Here is a 24,869-nt window from a genome sequence, read left to right as displayed (position 1 = left end):
TACCATGCTCACCCACTGATTTGAGACAGAAGATATGATGCCCACTGTAAAAACACATCACTTACTTCCTGACTGAGCCACTGTTTTCATTCTTGCCTGACCCCTAACTAGAACGGAGAAAAAGTTCACATATTAAAATCCCACTTGTATAAACCCAGTCTGAATCAGTACCTCTGGCACGCCAGAAATAGGAGATAAAGGCCATACCTAAATGCAAGTAGCCTTTGTAAATGGACTCCTTTGTCACCCACGCTGCTGATACCACTTTCTCACTGACTTGGGTCTTATGACCTATTTGCACGCCTATGTCCCACCTAATTGGAGAGTTATCTCCTTGCCATCTGTCTGCATTTTGCAATGGATTTTTCAACAAGCTCAAGTTTCTTTCCCTGATGTCTCAATACCCCACAATCACTTGTCAAGCACTCCAACTAATTTAATCTTTTCTACTCAGATGCCACAGTTCTACCCAACTTTCAGTCTCTCCTGCTGGATACTTTGTCTCCCCACCGAGCTTCTGTATCTGTTCCCACAAGTTAAAACCACACGCCTATGCTCCGCCATTTGGGAAGGATGAGGGAAGGATAAGACAGATGTTGCTAAAACATGTAATTATCCTTTAATTTGAGTTTCCAGGACAGGTTAGAGAGAAGTGCTGAGGTCAGATGTGACCATGTGGTAGGTAACGAAGAGTGTGGCAGAAACACGTAGCAGTTGGTAGGGAAATCACACAAAGATTTGGAGATAAAGTAAACCAGAGGGCTGGTAGCTAGGGTACCCCACCTGTCAATAAAGATTCCAGGCCACATAAAAGATTAGATACAGAAGATGAGTAAGATCTGACGATCTAATGTGTGAAATGGTGACTATAGTTGATAACATTGTATTATATAATTCAAATTTGTAAAGAGAATGGAACTTAAATGTGCTCACCAAAAACAAAACAGAATAAGTACAGAAAGTTACATAGTATGTTTAAGGGATACAAATAATATTCTCCTTGAAAAAACCATTTTTTGACATTCATTTTGGGCAAACTGCATCTCAATATAGTCATTACTCATCACTTAGACAGTCTCACACTGTGTGAACCATTTTAATTAAATAAAAAGTGGGGTAAATTATGGCACATGATTGTCACTTGCCTTCTTAAAGGTCCTGAGATCTGATAGCTTTCCTATTAAGTATAAGCAGTCTATGCTGTAGGTAAAATATACACCTTGATTTAAATTGCCTCTCCTTATTTCTAAATTCCAAACTACCTTTATAGACTTTATGTTAACAAATATATCCACTTCAGAAGGCAAAGGCTTTTTTTTTTTTTTTTGTGGTACGCAGGCCTCTCACTGTTGTGGCCTCTCCCGCTGCGGAGCACAGGCTCCGGACGCACAGGCTCAGCGGCCATGGCTCACGGGCCCAGCCGCTCCGCAGCATGTGGGATCTTCCCGGTCCGGGGCACGAACCTGTGTCCCCTGCATCGGCAGGCAGACTCTCAACCACTGCACCACCAGGGAAGCCCAGCCAAGGCTTTTAAGATTCTGTTTCTCTGTGGATTGCCACTCAAGACATGAAGCTTAATATCATCGAGAGGACTGTGTCTTTGATAACAAAGAAGCCCCGTTGAAAAAATGTCCTGTCCAAATAAACCACTTCACTCAGAAATTGAGCGTAGAATAGATCCAGCTGCAGCAGCTGTCAAAGCTTAAGCAGTTGCATATCTACAGGGTTTATAACTGGAAGGGAAGGTGGGGCAGAGAACTGGAGACTATACAAAGTATTGGAGACTCTATACAGTGAGGTTATGGCTCTTTGGTGTTGAAAGGAGTGTGCTCTTACAAACTAGTGCTTCTCTTTATCTTATCTGGGCAAAAAAGTAAACAGAAAATTCTCATTACCTCTCAATGTCAGTGAGCCTGGAGGAGTCCCGGAATCCTTTGGCAAAAGGGTTACTATCTATTTTCAGCTTGGTTATCTGGAAAGGGAAGAAAGGGTAACAAAACAGTATCATTTCCATGGTCAAGGAAATAAAATCAGAAATAAAAAGTTTGTTCATTTTCCATCATGGCACCCCAAGAATATCTTAATGTCTCTCAGTATTGTGACAAAGGTTAAAATTGCTAAGGAAGTTCCCAAGAGGCCTAAGTTGGGTGGAATGGTCAGAGAAGGCCTCAGAGAGAAGGAAGTAGTTGAGGACAGACTGGTCCTAAAACAGGCTGGAAATCAATGGATAGAGACAGTTCGAAATGGGGGCCTTTTACAAACAGTTTGGCTGCCATGTGAAGTATTTAAGAGAGTAGTGAAAGGCTAGAGCTCGACTGGGGAATGGGGAAGCTGTCTAGAAGGCCAGCATTGGTGGGTAATGGGGAATAAAAACAAGAACGTTACCTCATGCTGACTTGGCAGCCTCATTTGTTAATACCATGGGTACCTATATATACCATAATGGATACCACAATAGTAACTTCATGTTCAATACTATATGAAATACCTGACATAAATACATGATATAAAGCTTTCAGCATATAAATTTACCCCTGTTCCCCTTTCCATCTGACTAAATAAGAATCAAATTAGTGGGTCTCTTATTATCCTCCCATATAATGTTGCTTACAGACTCTATGCTTATATGGAAAAAAATATTTCCTAATAAGAATCATAGTCTGCAGTATTAAGTATCTGTGTTGTGCTAGTCATAATTCACACAATATTAATGTAGAAAGATCCATTAAAATATATGCATTGCACCTTCACTGAAAAATACGTTAGGTTACAAAGAAAATAAATAAATAAATAAAACACTGATTAAAAGATGCTCTACTTGCAAAATTCCTGAGTGTTAAGAGCTGAAAGGAATGGAGGAGAATTATTGGAATTAGAACCACAGACACCTTTAAAGAGAGTCATAGCTCATTTGTGTCAAAATGAGAACCCACATTCATCTTTGGAAAGAGAGACACACACAGAATAGTCTTAACCTGGAAAAAAAGTTACAGGTTGAGGGAGGCATGCCTTCCTCTTTCAAATAAGGAGTAAACACAATCAAAAATATATCTATTTTGAGATATATATATATATATATATAATAGTTTGAAATACTATTTTGCCAATAAGCAACTTTTCCTTTGATCAGAGTGTATCTACTTTTCATTTTAAACTATTAACATCTAAAGAATTGCTTTTTTCATTACAAAAGAAAGTCTGTTTTTTTTACTTTTCAAGTTTTCTTAATGTGAGCTAACCAATGTACAAGCTGCAAAAAGCAATTTACCTCACTTAAAATAGAACTTCCCACACTATCCTTAACAGAGAGACTGCACTTCTCTATCATTAACACTGGCAAGTTTTAAGATTGATTCTTTGATATTAGGTTTTAAGGGCACTTGACAGTGCCTCAGAAATGCTCATTTTTGTCCCATGCACATTCACTCTAGAGTAGCCAAAAATAAAATTGCTAATTTCCTTTTCAGCTTTGTTAATGGAAAATGGTAAACAGTGAAGGAAATAAGCTAGATAAGTAAGAAACCTGTTCTTAATGGACAGCAACAGGACTCTGTGTGCATAGAAAGAAATAAACAGGAACCACTGAGGTTGCCCCTAAAGTGTGGCCATCAAGAGTTTGTAGAGAACCTTCTCTCACACTCAGCCACCCCTTTAATTAAGGGCATGGATTTCTAAAGGGTGAAGTCTATTTTAGCCATTCTTTCAGACTAGGACTTAGTATTAAAGGTCAGTTTTCAGGGCAAAGGCAAAAATTTTTATTTGTTTGAAATAAATTATAAACATCTTCTAAAGCCCAAGCAGTCAATATATTCTAGGATTATAAAACACCAACAATATTTTTAAATCCTCAAAAACGGGATTTCTTTGATTATCTTTTTCTACTGAATAATTATAAATGAAAATACTTTAGATTTCTAAAGTGCTTTATAGTTCATGAAAACACTTCCACAATAATTTATAAACAGAAATGAGATCACATGGTCCCTAAAATTCCATGGAGCAGGCAGAGGCATACATAGAACTGGAAGTAGTTTAAGTGCCATTAAAGAAGCTGGCACCACATCCCCTGCAGTGTTAGGTGACGTTAAGTGTGAACCAAACCCAGATAAAAGCTTCAAATTGAAACTGTGAGATACAGCAATAAAGTTAAGTCTTCAAGTTCAATTCTTACAAGCTCATTTATAAAAAGTGAATGGATTTGCCAATGGATAAATTTTCTGGAGACAAAGGCAAATATCTGATGGAGAAACTAATTTTGAATGAAGTCCTTTTGCAGCCATCCCTCTAAAATGTGAACCATATCAGGAATTCCCAGGTGGTCCAGTGGTTAGGACTTGGCGCTTTCACTGCCGGGTCCCAGGTTCAATCCCTGGTCGGGAAACTAACATCCTGCAAGCCACGCAGTGCAGCCAAAAAAAATTTTTTTAATAAATATAACAAAAAAATGTGAACCATATCAAGCTTTGAGTCTTTATAAACTAAAAGAATAGAAAATATTATCTGTTATAATAGTTAAAGAACCACCTTTGATTCACTTTGTCCCTGAAAAGGATTTTGAGAATTGTATTTGTTGTTATTTATGTTTCCAGGAGGTAGACTGTTGGCTCAGAATGTGATGATTGTGGAGTTGTAGAAAATAAACATTCTCAGTGTGTGTGTGTGTGTTAGTTGCTCAATTGATGTGTCACCATATCTAGTATTACTGCCATAACTTTGAATGAGGAAGTGAATCAAATTCAACACAAGTTTTCTTTAGAATTTTCTTTCATTTATTAGAACTTTCTCTTTCCAGTATCTTTTTGTTCCTTCTTTCATCATCCCCAAGAGTATCAATGGTAACTTTTTTACTTTACATTTGATATAATTTCAAACTGAAGGGAAGTTTCAAGAATAGTACAAGGTGTACTCACTCAAACAGCTAGATTTACCAGTTGGTTCAGCAGTGATTTAACTTTAGTGTGTTAATTAGAAAAGGAGCTCAAGAGAGTAACCAGGTATTTCCTTTCTCTACAGACTATTTTATCTGATTCCAGGAAAAAAAATTGCTTTTGGAAGTTAGAGAAAAAAAGCTTAATGGATCTCTTACTACTAAAATTGTATGGGGGTCCTGAACTAACCACTACAGTCTTGAACAGGCTTTATGGAGTACTGATTAGCAGTATAGGGACTGTGGGCAGACTTCTTAATGAGCCCACCGTGCTCACTGTGATATCACTAGACTCTGAATCTACTGGGGTGCCAACAATAAGCACCCCAGAAATGTTTGTTTGGATTTTGCTTAAAGGACAAGCAGTCAGAAATATGATTTCATATGTTTACCAGTTATAGACTAGGTGAAATTCTTGAGTCTACATAAAAAGCATTTTGTTTTCTATTTTAAGATAAAGTAATTTTTAAATAGCAAAGTTTTAACATTCTAGTTAATCATGCACTTTTAAAAGGTCAGGCACAGATTTTATTCCATGGATATTTAAATAAAAACCAGTAGTTAATAGAAAGAAATTCATTTCTGCAGATATAGTTTTATATCCCTTTATGAAATTTGGGAGAACAAAAAAGTTACGTATTTGAGAACTGATGAGAGAAAGACCTGAGTTACATACAGTGATGTCAGTTGGACATCATTTTCCTAATATAGAATACCTGCAGCTTGTAAAGCTGTTGAACAGCCTCACCCATGTCAAAGGTAAAACTAAAAGAAAGATACAAAAATAGTCAACTACCAAAAACATATGTAGAGAACCCATGTGAAACTACAAGTATGTCTTTATGATTCAACAACAAATTTTAAAAGCAGCAATATTTTTCATTTTGTGAGGAAGAATTAACAAGTAAGGACAGCAGTATGTGCTTAAGAAATCCTGTTTCAAGTGTATCTACATATATGCAAATCACTGACTAATTCTGGTCAAAATACACCCATTTTTTCATGTATTATCTTAATAATATGGAACATAATGCATTTCCTAACCAAAAAAAACATTCTTTCAACATCTCCTTTATAGATAAATATATGTATAAATGGAGGGCAGATTTTGATACTGCCAGCTGCACCAAAGAGAAAGGGACTTTTTCTAGTAGTTATTATTCCATGTGATATCACTGGACTCTGAATATAGCTGGGGTTCGCAGCCACAAGGTGAAATTGGCCCTCAGAGACCATTTCTCCAATTATCAGTGAAAGATCTGTCCAAAGGCATTTAAAAATGAAACCTGACCTACACTTCAACTCTACAGCAATGGCTTGCCTGCTCAAAAACAACGTATGACCTTTAAATCTTAAATTATAAAATAGTTTGTTGAAAGTATAATGTATTTAGCTTTAATCTAATAATGTAAAGAAATGCAATCATTTCCTCACAAAAAACAGAGGAAAAAATAGCAAAAAGGTCCCGTTTTCATTACTTACAAATAAAACTACCAGACACAATAAATGAGAAGCTTTTTCACAAATTCTAATGGAAAATTTGATTTGGCTTTTAATATGTATGTAAATAATGTCCCATCCAAAGTTTAAGAGATATAAACGCGGTCCTATGTGTGAACTTTTAAATCTTCTTTCTCTCTTTTCTCCCTGTTCTTTGTGCATGAAAATATTCTAATATTTATACTGTACTTAGTACATATTTAATTTGTTTATTTCCTATATATTTATTTTATGTTTATTATGGGTAAATCAGTAGACAAGCATGGTATAGCAGTGAAAAGGCAGTAAATGTGAGGAGTTCTAGAAAGAATCAAGGATAACTTTAGGAAACTGTATAAGACTAATGAAAATACTAACCCCCAAAATGATTTATTCACCCCACGTGAATTTTGATTGGTCTTAAGAGGTCTATAAACCATTTTCAAAAATGGCTCATTAGTATACCAAATCAAATTTTTGACTATTAATTGAATTTCAAATATATACGTGAGTAGATTTCACTTCACCACTGTGGCTACCATCTTCTTTGCCTGTAAACTGGGACTAAGAACCAGACCATCTTAGGGAACAACTGTAACGATCAAATGAGATGCTGTGCATACACATGCCTTTGGAAATTGTAAGGCACTCTATAAATAAAGCACGTGGTGACTGTTGGACTGTCTCTGGAATGTCCAAAGAGGATTTGCCACCATTTGGATTTTTTTTTTTTTTGTGGTATGTGGGCCTTTCACTGTTGTGGCCTCTCCCGCTGCGGAGCCTGTGCTCCGGACACACAGGCTCAGCGGCCGTGGCTCACGGGCCCAGCCGCTCCACAGCATGTGGGATCTTCCCGGACCGGGACACGAACCCGCGTCCCCTGCATCGGCAGGCGGACTCCCAACCACTGCGCCACCAGGGAAGCCCACCATTTGGATTTTTAAATGTTAGTGGCAACTTTTCAATGAGATAAATGAATGCACAAATGTTATACTATTTATCTTTAAGTAAAAGCACACACACACATACGGCGTTGTGCTAGGGATTATGGCTTTAAAGGTGGGTGCACAGAAATAAACTCAGACATGGCAGGATCTATTGAGAAAAGCAGTACTGAATTTAATCACTTATTGAGGGTTATTTAGCAATGAAATGGTATATACTAATCATATTAATCGTTATACTTAATGATGCAGTGAAAGCCAGCTAGGCGCTGGTAGGTGGATTTTGAGCCCATTTATAATCTTAATTAGAAATAAACATTTTCAAGAGGAGCAACTAGTGTTGGGATATGTGTTTATTAGAATCTTAGCCTATTTTAATTTAGCAATATTTTCAAATTCAGTTTCCCAACCTTGACACTGTCAGTGGTCATTTTCTTGGCCTCGTAATCCAGCAGGATGCTACCAAAAAGGAGTTAATACCCAGAAGATGGTTCTTTCACTTATCAGGTTTGTGACCTTGGGCAAGTGTATTAACCACTCTGAACCTCAGTTTCTTCATCCACAAAATGAGGCTTATGGGGCCTTATTCAGGGGATTAGTGTCAGAATTAAATGAGATATTGATTAAAAATATAGAGAGATTCTTCTAAATTAAAATAAATCCAAACCATGAACCTTAGGTGGATACTAGTTCAAAGGAGGGGGTGGGGGAGAAGGCTATAAAGACATTTGTAGGTCCATCCTGAAATTTTTAATATGAACTCAGTTTTACATGTTGTAAAGATATGTGGTTACAAAATAATCTTATTGTCAGTCTAAACTTGTAGAAGTACTTACAGGTAAAGTATCATGATGCATGCATCTTAGTTTCAAATGATTGCGAGAAGGGGGAAAGTATGTACATGTACAGAGATTGAGAAATGGGGCAGGGGAGGTAAAGCAAATTGGAAAAATGTTAATTGTTGAATATGGGTGGAGAGTATACATGATTCATTTTACCATTTGTTTAACTTTTGGATATTTGAAAATTTTCTAGATAAATGTTGAGTGGAAACAAAAGAGTTCAGTGAGGTAATGTCACTAAAGCATATGGCTCCTATTAGAAACAGCTAATGCCAGTGGATATTTTGACTGTCAATATAGGTTGATTACCATCTTGTTACACTGGCTGCTGTCAGTGTGAAGAGCTCCCTGCACACAGCAGGTAAGCAATGAGCACTTGCTGAAAAAAAAAAGAAAAGAAATTAACATAAAGAACTGAAACCCTCTAAAAAAGGATGTCTTGAATCCATCAGGGTCACAAGCTGAGAGGAGGTGAGGTTCCCCTTTCTTGGGGACACCAAGCACCTAAAGCTTAGAGGTTAGGCTTTTAAACCTAACTACCTGGATTCATATCTGTGATGGGAGCAGCAGGGTCACATTGGATAAGTTATTTAACTCCATGCCTCCATTCTTTGAACTGTAAAATGCAACATAAAAATACTGTTGTTCCTATCTCATAATATCATTGTGAGGATTAAATAAGACAGTGCACTTTAAATGGTGCCTTGTGTACCCAAATATTAGCTGTTATTATAATTATGTAGATAATAACCTCCTATTCCGTGTTCCGTGATATGAGAGGTCCTGCCAATATTTATTCAGGATTGCTCCTTCACCAATTAAACCAAATCTAAGGTGTTACACTTAGAACTTTCCTTAATTTTGTTCTGTCTGTAATTTTCACTAAACAATCCCAAGTTACCTATTCTTGCTTTGGTTCCCTTTACAGATAATTCTGATAAAAGCAATGAAGTTTCCATATGACAAGTTTTTATTTCATTCTCAAACATCAGCAGGTTTTCTTGTATTAGTATAAATCTGATGTTTTATAATATAAAAGCTACTAATTCAGTTAGTATAAATTGAATTAAATGTTTCAGGAATCTTTTCTGAACCTGTGATACCTGTATTACATGTGTCCTCAAATAAATTAAAAATGGGATTGTTGATGTCAGTGTTCCAGATTCTAAGAGAAATAGCATTATGTTTTAGGCCTTTGTGGGCTTCACTCTGTATCCAAATTTTTAGCTTGGGCATTCTCTGAAAGTTGCCACTCTTGTGTTGTTATCTTAAGGATAATTAAAAAGTTACAGTACTTTGCTTTTACTTAAAGATAAATAGTATAACATTTGTACATTCATTTATCTCATTGAAAAGTTGCCACTAACATTTAAAAATCCAAATGGTAGCAAATCCTCTTTGGACACTCCAGAGACGGTCCAACAGTCACCACGTGCTTTATTTATAGAGTGCCTTACAATTTCCAAAGGCATGTTTATGCACAGCATCTCATTTGATCGTTACAGTTGTTCTCTAAGATGGTCTGGTTCTTAGTCCCAGTTTACAGGCAAAGAAGATGGCAGCCACAGTGGTGAAGTGAAATCTACTCAAAGTCATATGGAAATTATAGGTGCTTATGCCTTACAGACACATACCCACTCTGGCCATTTTTCTACATCCCTTCTCTGACTTCCTGTTTCCTCATCTGTGTAGGGCTCCCTGGGCTTTCAGTTTCATCTTCTTGCTTTTCCTGAGAGACTCAACACCATGTTTCCTTGGTTGACCATCCCACTCTGGACTCTGAGCAATCTATCAGGCAGCACCTAACAGTTATTCACTCACAACCCAAAATATAACATTAAGACATGAGGAGAGCAAGAGTCCTGGCTACCTATAACCAGTCAAATAAAAGCAAGACACAAAACCCAGAGTAAACTGACAATGTGAGTTCCTTTTACTAAAGTACAGTATATCAAAAGGAATTCTACTTCTGGTCCATTCGGACTGTGGAAAAGTTACTTGTCCTCTCTTAGCTTCAGATTCCTCATTAAAGAATGTTACTGTTACCCCTGGCCTTCAAGATTACGCTGACCATGAAAGAATACATAGGGAAGTATCTAACAGGACCCAGTCCTTAGCAACACTTTGATAAATATTTACAGTAGAGTTGGACTAAGCCTTATGGATGAAGAAATGCATAAATTTTAAATATGATTTACAACAGAGAGTAGAAAATATATAACTCAATATTATAAATTAGATATCTTGATGTTAATTAAATACACAACTGCTTACATACTACAGTTTATTTTCTAAAGAGGCATTTAAGATCATTCTACTAGAATTATCTTACCCTGAATTACAGCTGAATAAATCTCACAAAATATCTAACGTATCAGTGGTTTGGGTAGTTGGCTAGCACACTACATGTGCTAATTTAGCAGAAAAACTGAACTTCTAAATTTTATGAAGCAATGAGTGTATGGTAACGCATGTCATGAGGCTCTACCAGAAAGAGAAGTAAGCAGGTAATGTTCTTGAGAAAATTTGAGAAGGCAGATTGGGTCAGGTTTGGGTGGGACATGTGAGCAGTGAACAGCCTGACCAGGAGTATAAAGGTTCTAAGAAAGATGGTGTAATACAGACCTTCATAACCTTGAGCCACGGATACTCAACATATTTGGAAGTCTTGGGGCTGATTCTCCATAGCTTTCTCCAAAGTGAATTTCTGTTTTGAGTACTGGGATAGCCCTTCTCTCCAAGAAGATAACTCTCCTAAAGCCTTATCTTATTCGGGAAATAAATTGTGAAGGGTAGACTCACCAGTTGATTCTGGTAGGCAGTGACCGCCGTAAAAACTGTTTCTGGAAAGATGAATGTTCTGAATTCTTCGGACTTCAGATTGAGTAATGAGGCTGTGTGGTCTTTCTTCTTAATGATGTGCACCCGTGGCTGGTACTTATGCATTGAGTTCAAAATTATCTGCAGCAAAGAGTGGGAAGTACAGTACTGGATTTTAAGTACTTATAGTGCTAATAAACAGGCCAAATTCCAATGAGGCAAAGAAAGAACCATAAAATCTACAGTGTCAAATGCAGTTTTAAGATTAGGATCTACCCTTTCCATTCTTCACACAAATAATTTTCACATGATACTGCAGAGTATTGTGAATCACGTTTTACCAAACCAACTGCAAATAATACAGGTTGTTTCAAGTGTCCTTTCTAAAATGATAGAGAAAAAAAGTCATCTGGAGGATGTTTATTTTTTAAAAAACGCCTTTTGTTTTTTAGTCTGGTTAGACCAAAGGCAGTATGTCTCTAAATTTTCTAAAATAAGAAATTACATATTTGAGGAGGCTAGATTGTTATTTGGGGCAGTGGGGGGTGAGGGGTTGGTGGCAGATGGGATGGAGGGAATAAAACAATTTTAAAAGGCAGTGTGGTATAGGTAGACCTTGGTTGGAATACTGAATCTGCTACTTTCTAGCTCTTTAATCTTGGGCCAAGTGATCTCACCTCTCTTACCTCATTTTTCTTAAATGCAAGAACAGCATTAACTTCACAGGGGTTGTGGTGAGGATCAGACATTGTAACCCTTGTAAATCACGTAGCAAATAGGAAGTGCTTAGTAAACTGTATTATTATTATCATTGTCATCATTTCTGACAACTTCATTGATTCCTGACTTGCAGTTACAAACTAAATAAGAATATTAGTGATGGACGTCTTCCATTCCATAGCTGCTAAAAGTTGCCCAGTACTTAGAGATCAGAAATATACCCTGTTAACAAGACAGTATTTTTCATGTATCACTTAAATAAAATATAATAATTTACCATTATGAAATTTGAGCAACAAAACTTACTTTCAGATATTAAAGATTTTCCATATCTCCCCCCACCCCGCAACCCAGACAGCTACCTAAATCTACAAAGTCGAGTATGTCTTTCTTGGGATAACAGGGCTTACAGTGTACGCCCTTCACCCCAAGGGCCTAGCAGAGAGCTTGGCTCTCAGGGGAGGTGTCTGATACGTGCTGTGGCAGGACTAGGGTCAATGGCATGCAGTGTTGTTGCTCTCTTGTTCTTTGGCTAACTTGGGTGTGGTGGGTGAGTGTTAACACTGGTTGACTTTAGCAGAGTTAAATACTAGTCACTGTGAGATAACCGATACAGAATCAATCTCTTTCCATGCTGAGATATAAGCCAACAAAGTTACAGGGCATTAACTGGCATTGAATTTTTGAACATGCCATCTTTTTATGATCCCAGAACTGAATAGGAATTACTGAAACAAATAAGACGTTCAAATGAATCAAAATAAACTTAAAAAAAAAGTTATTTCTTTGTGTAATGCATTTATTCCAAGGAGTTCAAGATATCTATATTCAGTCATAAAACTGGAATAAACTTGAAGTGACAGAAGTAAACATTTGCCTCCTAATCCTGATATAAGAAAACCCTGACCATTCATTATATGTTCTACTAAGAAGATAGAGTTTTCAAATCACACACACACACACACACACACACACACACAATGGAAAAAAACCTAAGCTTTAAATAAGGTCCCCTCTTCGTATACCACTCCCACGTTAATTTCCTTTAGGAAAGGGCGCTGGACAGACTCAGACCCCAGACTGAGTCTCGGATCCCAGGGCTCCTTGAACCTCTGCTCAAGCTTTCATGGGGCTAAGAAACACTGATAGAAATGTAGACGTTGTTTCATCGAAGAAATAAATTCCTGGAAATAAGAAATTTTCCTGGAATGCATCTACAAAGGGGGCTTCTTTAGGACTGATTCAAAGAACTTGGCTAAACACCACAGGATCTAAAAATATTTCCTGGTACTTTTCAGAATACACTATTTCTGGTGATAAAGAGTTATATTAAATAATAAAATTTTAAAGCTAAAATGGATATTAGCAACCATGTAAGACTTAAACAGTTTGTCAAGGTCTAATCTTAGCATAATCAGACTAGAACCCAGAGCTCCTGAAATATAGCTTAGTGCTATTCCCATCCATGAAGCTGATGCTAAAAGGAAAACATATCAGTTCTGGACAACTGATCTCAAAATGAATTCTCAGGTCTTTCTGGAAAAACCCAAACAGTTCTTATAAAAGTTTCACATTGGAAAATACTAGAACCATAAAAAAATTTCATTTCTCTCTGCAAAGATTTCAGTGGAGCCCAAGAAATTTTAATATGAATGACATTAAGAATGATCATGGGCCTACAGAAAATGTCTCTCAGATACTTCATAAATTTTAACCTGAAAAAAAAATCTGTCAGTGAAAACATCTGAAAGAAAGGACAATTCTGCCAACATCCTTGAAGATAAAAAAAGTCAGTTATCTTTTCCAATACATCAAGTAACAGAAGCCTGTTAACCTACTTCCAACATCCCAACAGTGCCACCAGCAGAGTTGTGAGTTAACCTGGCTACTCTGACTTGGTCGAGATAAACAAGATCTCCTGTGGGCATCTGGATGGTGGCAGTGCCTGAAGTGATTTACTTGGTTCCGGGTTCAATCCAACCATTTGAAACCACGTCTAGAGCTCTCTCTTATCTACGTGTAACCGTCTTTTTTGAGAAATGTTTTGAAACTCTTTTTCTGAATTGCATAAATCCAGTAAAAACTAAAACCTTAAGTAACAGGAGCCTTAATAAAGGTTATGGATAAGAGAGAGAATAATTATATCAGAATATCTAAGCCAAGGAAAGCAACTATGAAAATCCCAATGTGCTTTCTGGCAAACGAGGCAAAAAAAGAAACAGTATTCTCCTCATCAAAAAGAAGCATGCATGTCTGTCTAAAGTTTTCTTAGCATAAAATCTAAAACAGATTTTAAAAAATGTGAATCTTTATTTAAGAGCATGAAATAACAGCATAGATAGTTCCTTAAAAAGCAGTCTTAGCAAATATGGAAAAGCCTGTGTCAATGACTATTTGCTCTATTAACTGTTGATAAGAGCTGAGAATTCCAATTTCTCTTTTCTTCAACATTTTAATGAACTCCTTACTGATGTAAAATCAAATTGTTTTGTTTTTAACTGCAAGACTTCATTGTGTTTTAATATTCATAGGGCTCTCTACAGAGGAGATATATAATGAGCTAACAGCACTTTCCCAAATTTATTGGTACATAAAATCCTTTTGTCCCATTGCATCTCACAAGAATGTATTCTATACAACACACTTTGGGAAACCCCCATAGGAGGTCTCAGCCCCATTCCCTTTATGCTGTGTTATCTGATATACCACTGATAGAAATTAGATGTTTAATCCAAGAATGGGCTGTAGTAACCTCCAAAATGCACATTCCCTTTGTTTAGTTGGTGCAGGTGTTAAAGCAGTTGCAGAAGTAGGAATCCATGGTGCCAGAGGTAGGTCCCTGACCCTCTTGCATAGAAATGGCATGCAGCATCTCTGTAAATGACCTCTTGACAATAGCAGTCAGGGTTCCCTGTAGAACATATGAATGTTCTCATAGAATGACTCAGAGCTGGAGGGTGGGAGGGGGAAAGGGAGAGAGGAAGAGACATCGAGGGAGGAAGCTTTATGTGGTTTCTCCATTCCATCCCAGGAAATCCGCATAGTCCAAGCACTGTACTTACATGGCCATGTTGATCCAGTTCATTGTTGGTGAGTTTCACCTTTTCAAAAGACACCATCTGTTTAAGTAGCTGCTCACCAGTAAAAGGAGAGTCTGGATGTACATACAGCCTAAGAAAATTATGAGAGAATTTTATTGAGACTTTAAAAAAAAAATCGCTCTTTGGGTTATAAAATATTCTGATTCTAAAGAAACACAAAAATCTCATATAAAGTGAATTTTATTTGCCTCGTATAATCTCAAATTTAATAGTATAGCAATACCAAAATAATGCTGAAACATCTAAATGTGTTTCTTTGTGTACCAATGATTTAAAAGGGGTACTACTAATGGTAGTATATATATGTCAATCCTAATCTCCCAGTTTGTCCCACAGGAAGCTCAGCTCTGTGCTCTGTGACGACCTAGCTGGGTGGGATGGGGGCAGGTGGGAGGGAGGTCCAAGAGGGAGGGCATAGATGTATACATATAGCTGATTCCCTTCATTGTACAGCAGAAGCTAATGCAACATTGTAAAGCAATTATAGTCCAATTAAAAATAAATAAATAAATAAAATGTACTTAATACATTTTCTGTTATTTGCTGAACAAGCCATTTTTTTAAAGGTGGGTTTTTCCCATCGACCTAATCAACTGCTTGTCTGCTTCTGTCAAATATAAAATCCTATTGTTGTAGATGTTTTCAAAAGAAAGACTAGGTTATAACTAATTGCAAAATGAATTCCTAGTATAAGCACTGCTAAAAAGCAATGAAGACAAAGAATTTAAAAGAGAAACAATTCTAGAGAATCTATTCATTTAAACTTGAAGGTGATTCAATTTAAAGTCTGTGTTCTTTATAAACAAGACAGAATAATTTTAATACAGTGACCTGGGGAACTTTTAATAGTCCACAGATCACAATAGTCTGTTTGCTTCTCCTGGTACTTTAAATATTACTACTTTCATCATCACCTAGTTAAGTGCTCACTAAGGAGAGTGAAAACAAGTTGGGTAAAATTCAAATATTCAATGTATTTATCTGTAAACAGCCTAAGCAAAAAAAAAAAAAAAAAAGACTTTGATGGGAAAAAATATACTTATCAAGTATTTATCATTTATTGATCAGCTGCTATGTTCAAGGCAATCTTTTACTCACTGACAGTTAAATGCAGGTCATTTGTTTTGCCTGCAAGCTTCACACTAAGTACAACTCTTTGTAAATCACAATCCTAAGCGTTTCTGAAGTCAGGTATATCATAGAACTAATGAGAGGGGAAGGAAATATCCTTGATTTAATGGGATAAATTCCTTTATCCATGCAATGGGTTATTTATATCTATATTTTGTGTAGAATCTTTATAACTATCATTAAACAAATATTATGGTTGGGGCAAAGGCAAGGAAAAAAGTTTTAAAACATATTCATGTAAAGAACAAGAAGTCTATGCCGTGGTTTGTCACACAGAGGACTAAGAATAGAAGAATTGGGTGCACGTGCTGCAACTCACAAAGCCCACGAGAAGCAAAGCACAAAACAGGCTGACAGCACTAAAGATTCTTACCAGACCCGTACAAGAACTTAGGTGTTTGTCTGCCTGTTTGTTTGATTTTTTTTTTTAAGGAGTGCTCAAAATTGCCTTTCAATTGAAGTATTCTTTGATGACACAACCATAATAGCTTTTCAAGTGTCACTCCTCCAAGGCTATAACTTTATAGGTGCAGTTGTTTTACTAATCAGCACCATATCCTACCCACTCCTCCAAAAAGGTTCAAAAATATTTAAAGTCCTAGAAGTTGATGAGATGGTCCCTCTTTAAGTATCAATTCACCACATATGATAACATTAATAAAGATTAATTTATTTAAATATCAACTACTTTTTAAAAAAAGGAAATGTCCTGTATGAAAATATAACATTACTTAGGTCATGTGTAATGTCTTTTCCATTATTATGATCAAATGATCTTGTCAAGCATCATTTCTTCTGATAAGGAACAGCTGACTGATGAACTTCAGTCTAAAATAAAGTGCTTCAAAGAACTAGAACTGCAAGGAATTTCTACCATCAGTTCAAAAATGATCACCTCCCAAGTTCTTCAACTTTCTCATATGGAGCTAGAAAATATAGCACTATGTCTTTTAATAATAATAAAGAACAGTTGCTTATATGATCTAGAATATTTCTGTCCTATAATGCATAAAACATTTCAATCTAATATCAATATAAGTAAGCTGAACTAGTATGAATGAAAAAGCATACAGGAAGCCCCGCTTCTCTCAAGTCCTCTGGGACTTAAAATTCCAGCAATAGCTTAAACATGCTTCAGTTAAGATAGTGTATTGGTACATGCTTTCCTTTTCCAGCCAGAACAGATTAGTAACATAAACAAGGCATGTCATATTTCCAACTGGCCTGCACCAGTTCCCCATACCTTCAGATAGGAGGAAAATGTATGCTAAATAAGAGTGATTAACTTCTTAGAGGAAAGACTTAGAGAAAAAAAAAGAAAAGGGGTTTGCTTGTAAAAATGGTTAGGAATCTGCTAAAATACTTCTCTCATTCTCTCTTCTTTCTTCCTTTCTCTCCCCCCTTTAAAAAAAAATTGTAAATTTTGGAAAGAAGCTCTAGAGTAATGTGAACTGGCTAGTTAATAGTAAATAGTAGAGAACACTAATTATATTCATTTAAATATCTATTGTAAATTTGTAAATCTTGCTCCTTTTTTTAAAAAAAAAGTCAGTGACATTTAAAAATTTTAGTCCTAAAAATTATTTAATATGTTATTTAATATATCAATTTGGAAGGGCTGGGAAGATCTCCTTCCTAGTCTCTGTGGGAATGGAAAACTTGGAGAGGCTTCTTTTAATCTCTTCTCTAGTGTATTTAATATACTGTAAGCTCAATAATATGATCAACCACTAAGTAAGCTTAATATTCCATTTGAACTGTATGTGTAAATTGTGTTGATTCTGTGCCTTGACTTAGACTCCAGACTAGATACCAACAAAGAACCATACTTTGAACCATAACTTCAGAGTTCCTAAACCTGTACATTTAAATAAATTCTTAGCTCTGATATGAATTTCCAATCAATTATAAAAATTACTTAGTCATAAAACAACTTTAAAGCTGTAAGGCTTGGTTTTAGAACCCTAAATGTAAAGTCAGCTAAGAGTCATTGTTTGTATTAAAGTATGCAGTTAGAGTCCTGTTCTTAAACTATTAGTATTCATGTAAGTAAGAACTTGCTGTTTTTTTTCCCCCAGAATGCTCATTTGGGCAGTAGCAATAAAGGTTTGCATGTAATTTTTAAAACGGAGTTCTCCTGGAAAAACATTACCAATGAATAGCACAAAAACGAACATGTTTTGTTTGGGTCATTACCTAACATATTGAGTAATTTCTCAGTAAAAGAATTTATTTTAACATCTTTATTGGAGTATAATTGCTTTACAATGGTATGTTAGTTTCTGCTTTATAACAAAGTGAATCAGCTATATATATATATACATATATCCCCATATCCCCTCCCTCTTGTGTCTCCCTCCTACTCTCCCTATCCCACCCCTTTAGGTGGTCACAAAGCACCGAACTGATCTCCCTGTGCTATGTGGCTGCTTCCCACTAGCTATCTGTTTTACATTTGGTAGTGTTTATAAGTCCATGCCACTCTCTCACTTCGTCCCAGCTTACCCTTCCCCCTCCCCATGTCCTCAAGTGTCCATTCTCTACGTCTGCGTCTGCGTCTTTATTCCTGTCCTGCCCCTAGGTTCTTCAGAACCTTTTTTTTTTTTAGATTCCATATATATGTGTTAGCATATGGTATACAATGGAATATTACTCAGCCATAAAATGAAATGAAATTGAGTTATTTGTAGTGAGATGGATGGACCTAGAGACTGTCATATAGAGTGAAGTAAGTCAGAAAGAGAAAAACAAATTCAGTAGAAGAATATTAACTTGATGTCGAATTACATTTATCCACTAATTGTAATGAAGGAAAAAAAGAGTTTGTTTTTCTTACTTAAAAATCTCAGCCTTTTGCTGGTCAAAAACAACCACATTTTACCAATATGATATTTACTATGTGAAGTTATAACCACGTTATAACAAATATTTACTATAAGCAACTACTTTACTAAAATGCACACTTCTGAAAAGGATTTTAGGGCAGCCACTTCATCAATAGGTTTATTCTGATGGGTGTTAGCCAAATAGAAATGATGGATGCCATATGAAATGGGTCCAGATTTCTAATAAATATTCCAATTGAAATTTAAGAAAAACTTTGAAATGAATTATGATGAAAGATAAAATTAAAGGCAATGTTCTGCATACAAACTCTTGCCTTTCTCAGAGACTAACCCATATTTTGTGTAGTTAATCCTGGAGTGTCTGGGCTTGGAAAGCTCTCTTACCAGAACTCACGGCTTTAAAAACAGACCTGCTTAAAATTCAAACAACCAGGGCAGGAGACATTCTGCCAGCAAGGTTAATACACATTTTGCTTGGCTGGAAAATCTGGAGGCACAAACCTGGCTGGCAGCGGAGGGTCCGCCTTGCCAGCCACCAGCCAGGAGGACCGGTGGTAGGCATAGCGGTACCTCTTGTTGTCCACAGGGACGATGTCCATCAGGACTATGTACTTGGCCTCAGAATCCACGCCGGAAAAGGACACACGGATGGTAGGAAACATCCTCCTGACACAGTGAGACAAAGAGAATTACCGGAATTAGAGAGGGAGGAAAAGGGTCCGCCTTCCCTCCCTACCCAGCCCCCAAACTCTTTGTGTTTCCTGTAAAGCCATTCAGAGATGTGAATACGGAGACTGACCTTCTCCCGAGCCTAGATAATCTTAAGTGTCATCTCTGTAGGAGTCCTCATTAATACCCAAAGGTCTGTGATTAGGGAAAATCCTGTGCTAAATCATCAAGCCCATTAGGCTCGCAGACCAAAGTCTCCAGAGCAGACGGAGTCCTGTAACCTCCTTGCCTTGCAGGGAGAAAACTCACTCTTGCCTTAGTAGAAAGCCAGAGCAGGGTTCTCAAGTTGGGTTTCGTTTAGGGAGACTCTGGGCGGTGTGTCCCAGAGTCCTGAGAGCTGGAGCAGTCAGGCGCCAAGGGGCCACCGACCCCCGGAGCCTTAGCCCCAGTCCCAGGAGCAGCCTGCACCTGGGACTTCCTGCCTGCCCTGAGTCAGCCCACTTCGGCGCCAAGGGGGCCCCTGCACCAGAGCTCCTTACTACCGGGAGTGGTCGTTTCAAATTTCATTCTTCCTCCCAGGTTTTCATTTTAGTTTTTAATGGGAGCTTCTGCAAATTGAGGCTGATAAAAGGGAAGCCGCCTGCCTCCGTCACAGCACCCAGCAGCCCGCCCTGTACCCCGGCACGAGCTGAGTTCCTGCTTCCCTCCAGATGCCGACCCTGCACCCAGAAGCCATCCCAGGCTGCGAGGGGCCAGAGATCCCAGTCCCATGCCCTTAGGGCAGGGGTGGGGCTTCCCACTGCCAGATCCCAAGAAAGCAAATGCCTGGACATCTGTCTCAGCAGCTCTTTCCAAAAGCAAGTCTGCCGAAAGAAACCCTCCTTGAGCGAAGCTTCCTCTTGGAGCCTAGGACCAGCAGAGTTTCACCCAGTTCCTGGAAACTCGCTCTGCCACCCAGGGCACTATTTCCCTCTCCCCACTCCTCACCCGACACGCCCTCCTACAACCTGCCAGACTTGGTGATGATCATCTCCGTGCCCAGCTCGTGGAATTTGTCCCAGAGCTCCTTGGTCTCCAGGCTGCAGGCAATTTTGGCCATTTCCTCGCTGGGGATGATGGGGGTGGTGGGGATCAGCGGCTCAGTGCACAGAGAGGAGGAGGATGGGCTGCTGTTGCCTGCGACGCTGCCACCAAACTCCCCGTGAGCATCTAGGCTGGTCAGCTCGCCCAGGGGCTGTGCGCAGGACGACTTCTCAACAAATTGTTCTGCAGGCAAAGAGGATTGAGAATGACAGCTAATTCTGTCAAGCAAAGATACAGGAAGGAGAACAGCGCAACTGAAATAGGTTCCTGGATTTGACTTTGGAAAAGTTACGCACAGAATCTCCGGAAGGGCAGCAATAACCCATCACTATATAAATTAAGCCTGAAATTCCTGTGAAGTGACATGGCTCCTGCTTGCTTACGGAACCAAATGAGTGAGTTTTAGAACCATGGTTTGTTACCACCATTACTGAAACCCACTTTGGAGAATTGAAATGCGAGGAGTGGATAAAGGGAAAGGCATGATCATAAAGAATTAAAAGCAAGTAGTCCTGTTGTTATCCCTCCCATGTTCTAGACTTCACAGCTTGTGGGCACTAGTGCCAGTTCTCCCTCATTGACAAAGAGGACACTTTTCTGCAGGGAGATCAAGGGAATGAAGAAATCAGCACCTTCCTCACTTTGAGAGGAACTTCCCTTCCCTCCTGGAGTCACCTCCCCATAAGAGAAAGTGAAAAAGGGGTGTTGGCGGGGGGTTACAAAAATTAAGTCACTTCACTTCTCTGCCTGGCTCCCAGTTTCCTAGGCTTTCAGATGTTACGTTAGGGCATTTTTATAATTTCCCTCCCAGCCTGAGATCTTATGAAAGACTAGCATATTTATTGCTTGTTAAATCACAGGAGTACAATCTCTGGGCCAATTTTTTTGGACCGGGCTTGAAACAAGTACTTGAGGGATGATATGTGTATCTCTCTCTCTCTCAAGAACGTTTTGGAAGTGAGCAAAAGAACCCCAAACCCAGAAGAGCAGAGTATTAAAGTAGGAAGAACAGTTTGCCATCTACCATCAAGCTGAAACACCACTGCCTACGAACCAAACATTCTTCCCCACAGATGATAATGGCCTGGGACTACACCAGTCACTTTGATGGAATACAGGGGGAGCTCTGTAATTGTCCCAATTATCTTGCATCCTTTAAAAAAGAAACTACTTGAATCCACAATGTGAAACTGAACTTCAAACAACTCTGTTCTAAGTGCCCTCAAGGAATTGAAACAAGTTATATATATATATATATATATACACACACACACACACGCACACACGTACATACACACACACATATATAATGTTTTATTTCTCTTTTGACTTGGGGCAGGCAAGCAGGAAGTAGAGAATTTTTACCTTCTTTTCTCTTAAAATAATAATCCAACTCATGGAAGCATTTTAAATTAAGAATAACCAAATTATCTTATCCTTCTGTTTTCAAATTCAAAGAGAACCATGCCATGGCAAAATCATATTTTTTACTAATGTTTTCAGAAACATTCACATAACATCTTTATAGGGAATTAACAAGTAGCCTTAGAAATTTTCTGACAATTGAAAAACGCAAATGCTGTAAGCTCTAGACTAACCAGTGGGTCAGGGTTGGGAAGTGGAGGAAGAAGAAAATGATACAGAAATGCTCTAACACAATGTTATATGTCAATTGTATCTCAGTTTTTTAAAAAATTAATGATCTAGTCGTCTGAGGTGGTTCTTCTGAGTAGATTTAACGTGTTTAAATGAGCAGTAATGAGACACTTGTGACTCCCACCCTACAGTTTCTTCAGCATCTCCCTAGTGTTTCATTCTCTCTTAACAGGTATTTCACATGCTGGAGTCCTTGGCTTACAGCTGCTAATTGTGCTCTGTTGAACTGGCCCCTGAAAGGGACTAGAATGCCTTCTGGTTCTTTTTGGAGCCGGTCTCAAAAGCCCCAGGGGAGGGAGGATGCTCATTTTACAGACTGGGGTGAGGGTGGAGGTGCCGTGAGCTGTGAATGGTTTTATAATTTAGAATTCAGAGGAAGGTGGTTTTTTTTCGCAGGAAAGTAGAGAAGGAAAGCAATGTTGCAATGACAGTGGAGCTGAAGCTGGCATGTTTCCCAGTCTACTGTCTGTACTTCTGTCAGGAATTTTAACCTGAAATCCTCTTTTCCTGCTAGCTACCAAATTGTAATGGGGGCATTTATAAAGAATTCAGAGGCCCCCTAAATAGAAGCGGATAATGTTGGGAAGTGCCACAAACGTAACTTTGAAATTGGTGGTGAATTTTTTTCTAAACAGTTGGAGTTTGTCTGATTGGTTGGTTCCATTTCTTTGGCAGGTTTAGATTTACACGGGAGGATAGGTGGGAAGAACCAGGGAAAGGGAGTGCAAACCTTGGAGGAGAGACTTTTTGACATGTTTTCTGGAGATCTTCCGGTTTCCTTTTTCTTCGTTCTAAGCTGCTGCAGGGATTTTAGTTCTCTGTTCTCTCTCTGCCCAGGCCCCTTATTTTTCATCTCTAATATTTCATCTTTTATATTATTATTGTTGTTTCAAGGTATGTGATGTTAAAATGTTGAGAAGGACAGGGAGAAGGAAGGAAAAAATTGACTAGAGTTTAAAAGTTTTTTAAAATATTACCCTAAGTTAGCTATTTGATGCTTTCCACAGTTTTAGGGCTACCAGATGATCAGGATGTGGAATAATTATTACCCGGGGACCCAAGAGGTGATGATGAGAACACTTCTTTCTCCCTCAGTTGTAAAGGGACTTAAAACACTTATCTCCAGCAGTTTCTTTCCCACACAATTCACTCGTGGTAAGGGGAATATAGTCCCCTTTTTTCCCCCTTTACTCTGAGAGTAGTGTCTTCTATAAATGGTAAAGGTTGTTAAATAAACAGTATAGCTAAAAGTTGAGGAATCTGGGAAATGGTAACTGGCTAATGTTTTTGCCAACCTCCACTGAAAATGACGGCAGTTATGAAATGATGTCTTACAGATAAGTCTAGAGCTTCTGTGAAGAAAATGGTTCATGCGGGGACAACTGGCTTATTCTACAGCACTTGACAGTTGTCTTAAGGAGCTGACTTTGTGTAGTCTATTCAAGTCGGAGGAAAAACAAAATTAAACTAGTTTCTTGTGAAGTCAGAGTCTCCTTGGTTTCAAATGCACAAGCAGGTGTTACAAGCATCGTTAATCCTGTTGAGTCTTTAAAAGGGGTTTTATTATTATTTATCCCCTAAATGTTTTTATCCCAACAAAGTTACACACACCGGATGTCCGACTTGACATAAGGATTCTAGACAAATAGGTAGGGAAAGCGACTAGCGATGTACGTACGAGATACGAAACCGGTTGCATTTAACAGACTGTGAAGTCCCCAAAGAAATCGGGCCTAAGAGGAAAAAAAATCTCCCACCCGCAACGAATAGTCTATGGCCTGAGGGTCAGAGCTGCCGCGAGCCGGGAAAGGTGGCCACCCTGGAGAGCCTCCTGAAGCTAGGGAGCAGAGGGACAGACAAATGTGCAGCACTCCCGTGCCTGCGCACCCCCGACGGTCTAGCACCCGACTTACCTAGTGGTTTGATAGTGTTCTCCGTAGCTTCCTTCTCTTTGGAGCCGCCGCTCGACATCAGCGCGGCGATGGAGAAGGCGTTGGCCCTGGAGGAAAGCTGGGGCTTGGGCGACGCCGTGAACTCCATGGCCCCTAGTGCGCGGTCCTGGCCAGGGACCTGGCCTGCCGAACTGCCGTCCAGCTTCCCCAAGAGAGACAGAGACTGAAACACAGCGGAAAGTTTCCAAGTGCAATCACAGGGGAGTCGGGGACTCTAGATGAGTCAGCCCCAACCTCCCGAGAGCTCCACACCGGCCTCTCCTTTCCCCCACCGCAAGAGCCTCGAGCCGCAGAGACTTCAAACTAGCCGGAGAGGACCAACCACGGTCTCAGCTAGGTGTGCAAGCACCGGGACGCTCCGTAGGACCACAGGCTGTGCCTCCGGAAGCTGGAGACGAGCATCAGCTGCGCAAAGCCCAGGGGTCCTGCAGCACCCGCTCCACGTCTTTCCTCCCTCCCCACTCTGGGGACAGTCGGAGCGGCCGAGCGCAGCTAAAAGGGGTGGTTGCCTGGGAGCGGGAGCGTAGCCGTGCTAGCGCGGCGGGGCGCGGAGGACACTGCGCCCGGGCGTTCGCCGCCCTGCGCCTTAATTTGCTGGCAGCTGCGATCCCGGCGGCCCGCAGCCAGTCAGCGCCGCTACACGTCACCGCTTCCTGATTCCGCCGCCGGGGGCGGGGCCGCGGGGCCGGGTGGGGAGGG

The 24,869-nt window shown here is 39.0% G+C and overlaps 1 protein-coding gene across 1 annotated transcript in view; it reads right to left on the bottom strand.

The window, feature by feature from the left end:
* The window catches only part of TBX20 (T-box transcription factor 20), a 51,810-nt gene extending 27,185 nt beyond the window's left edge, over positions 1–24,625 (bottom strand). The window contains exons 1-6 of the mRNA XM_007128291.4: positions 24,132–24,625; positions 20,487–20,745; positions 19,312–19,476; positions 14,795–14,903; positions 10,995–11,153; positions 1,896–1,972 (exon numbers count right to left, since the gene is read on the bottom strand). Coding sequence (XP_007128353.1) covers positions 1,896–1,972; positions 10,995–11,153; positions 14,795–14,903; positions 19,312–19,476; positions 20,487–20,745; positions 24,132–24,258 — 896 coding nt within the window. The 5' untranslated portion in view covers positions 24,259–24,625. The remainder of the gene's footprint in view (positions 1–1,895; positions 1,973–10,994; positions 11,154–14,794; positions 14,904–19,311; positions 19,477–20,486; positions 20,746–24,131) is intronic.
* Between the last annotated feature and the right edge of the window lie 244 nt (positions 24,626–24,869).

Source organism: Physeter macrocephalus, chromosome 5 (assembly GCF_002837175.3).
Source record: "Physeter macrocephalus isolate SW-GA chromosome 5, ASM283717v5, whole genome shotgun sequence".
NCBI lineage: Eukaryota > Metazoa > Chordata > Mammalia > Artiodactyla > Physeteridae > Physeter > Physeter macrocephalus.
This window is presented reverse-complemented; position numbering and strand designations above follow the sequence as displayed.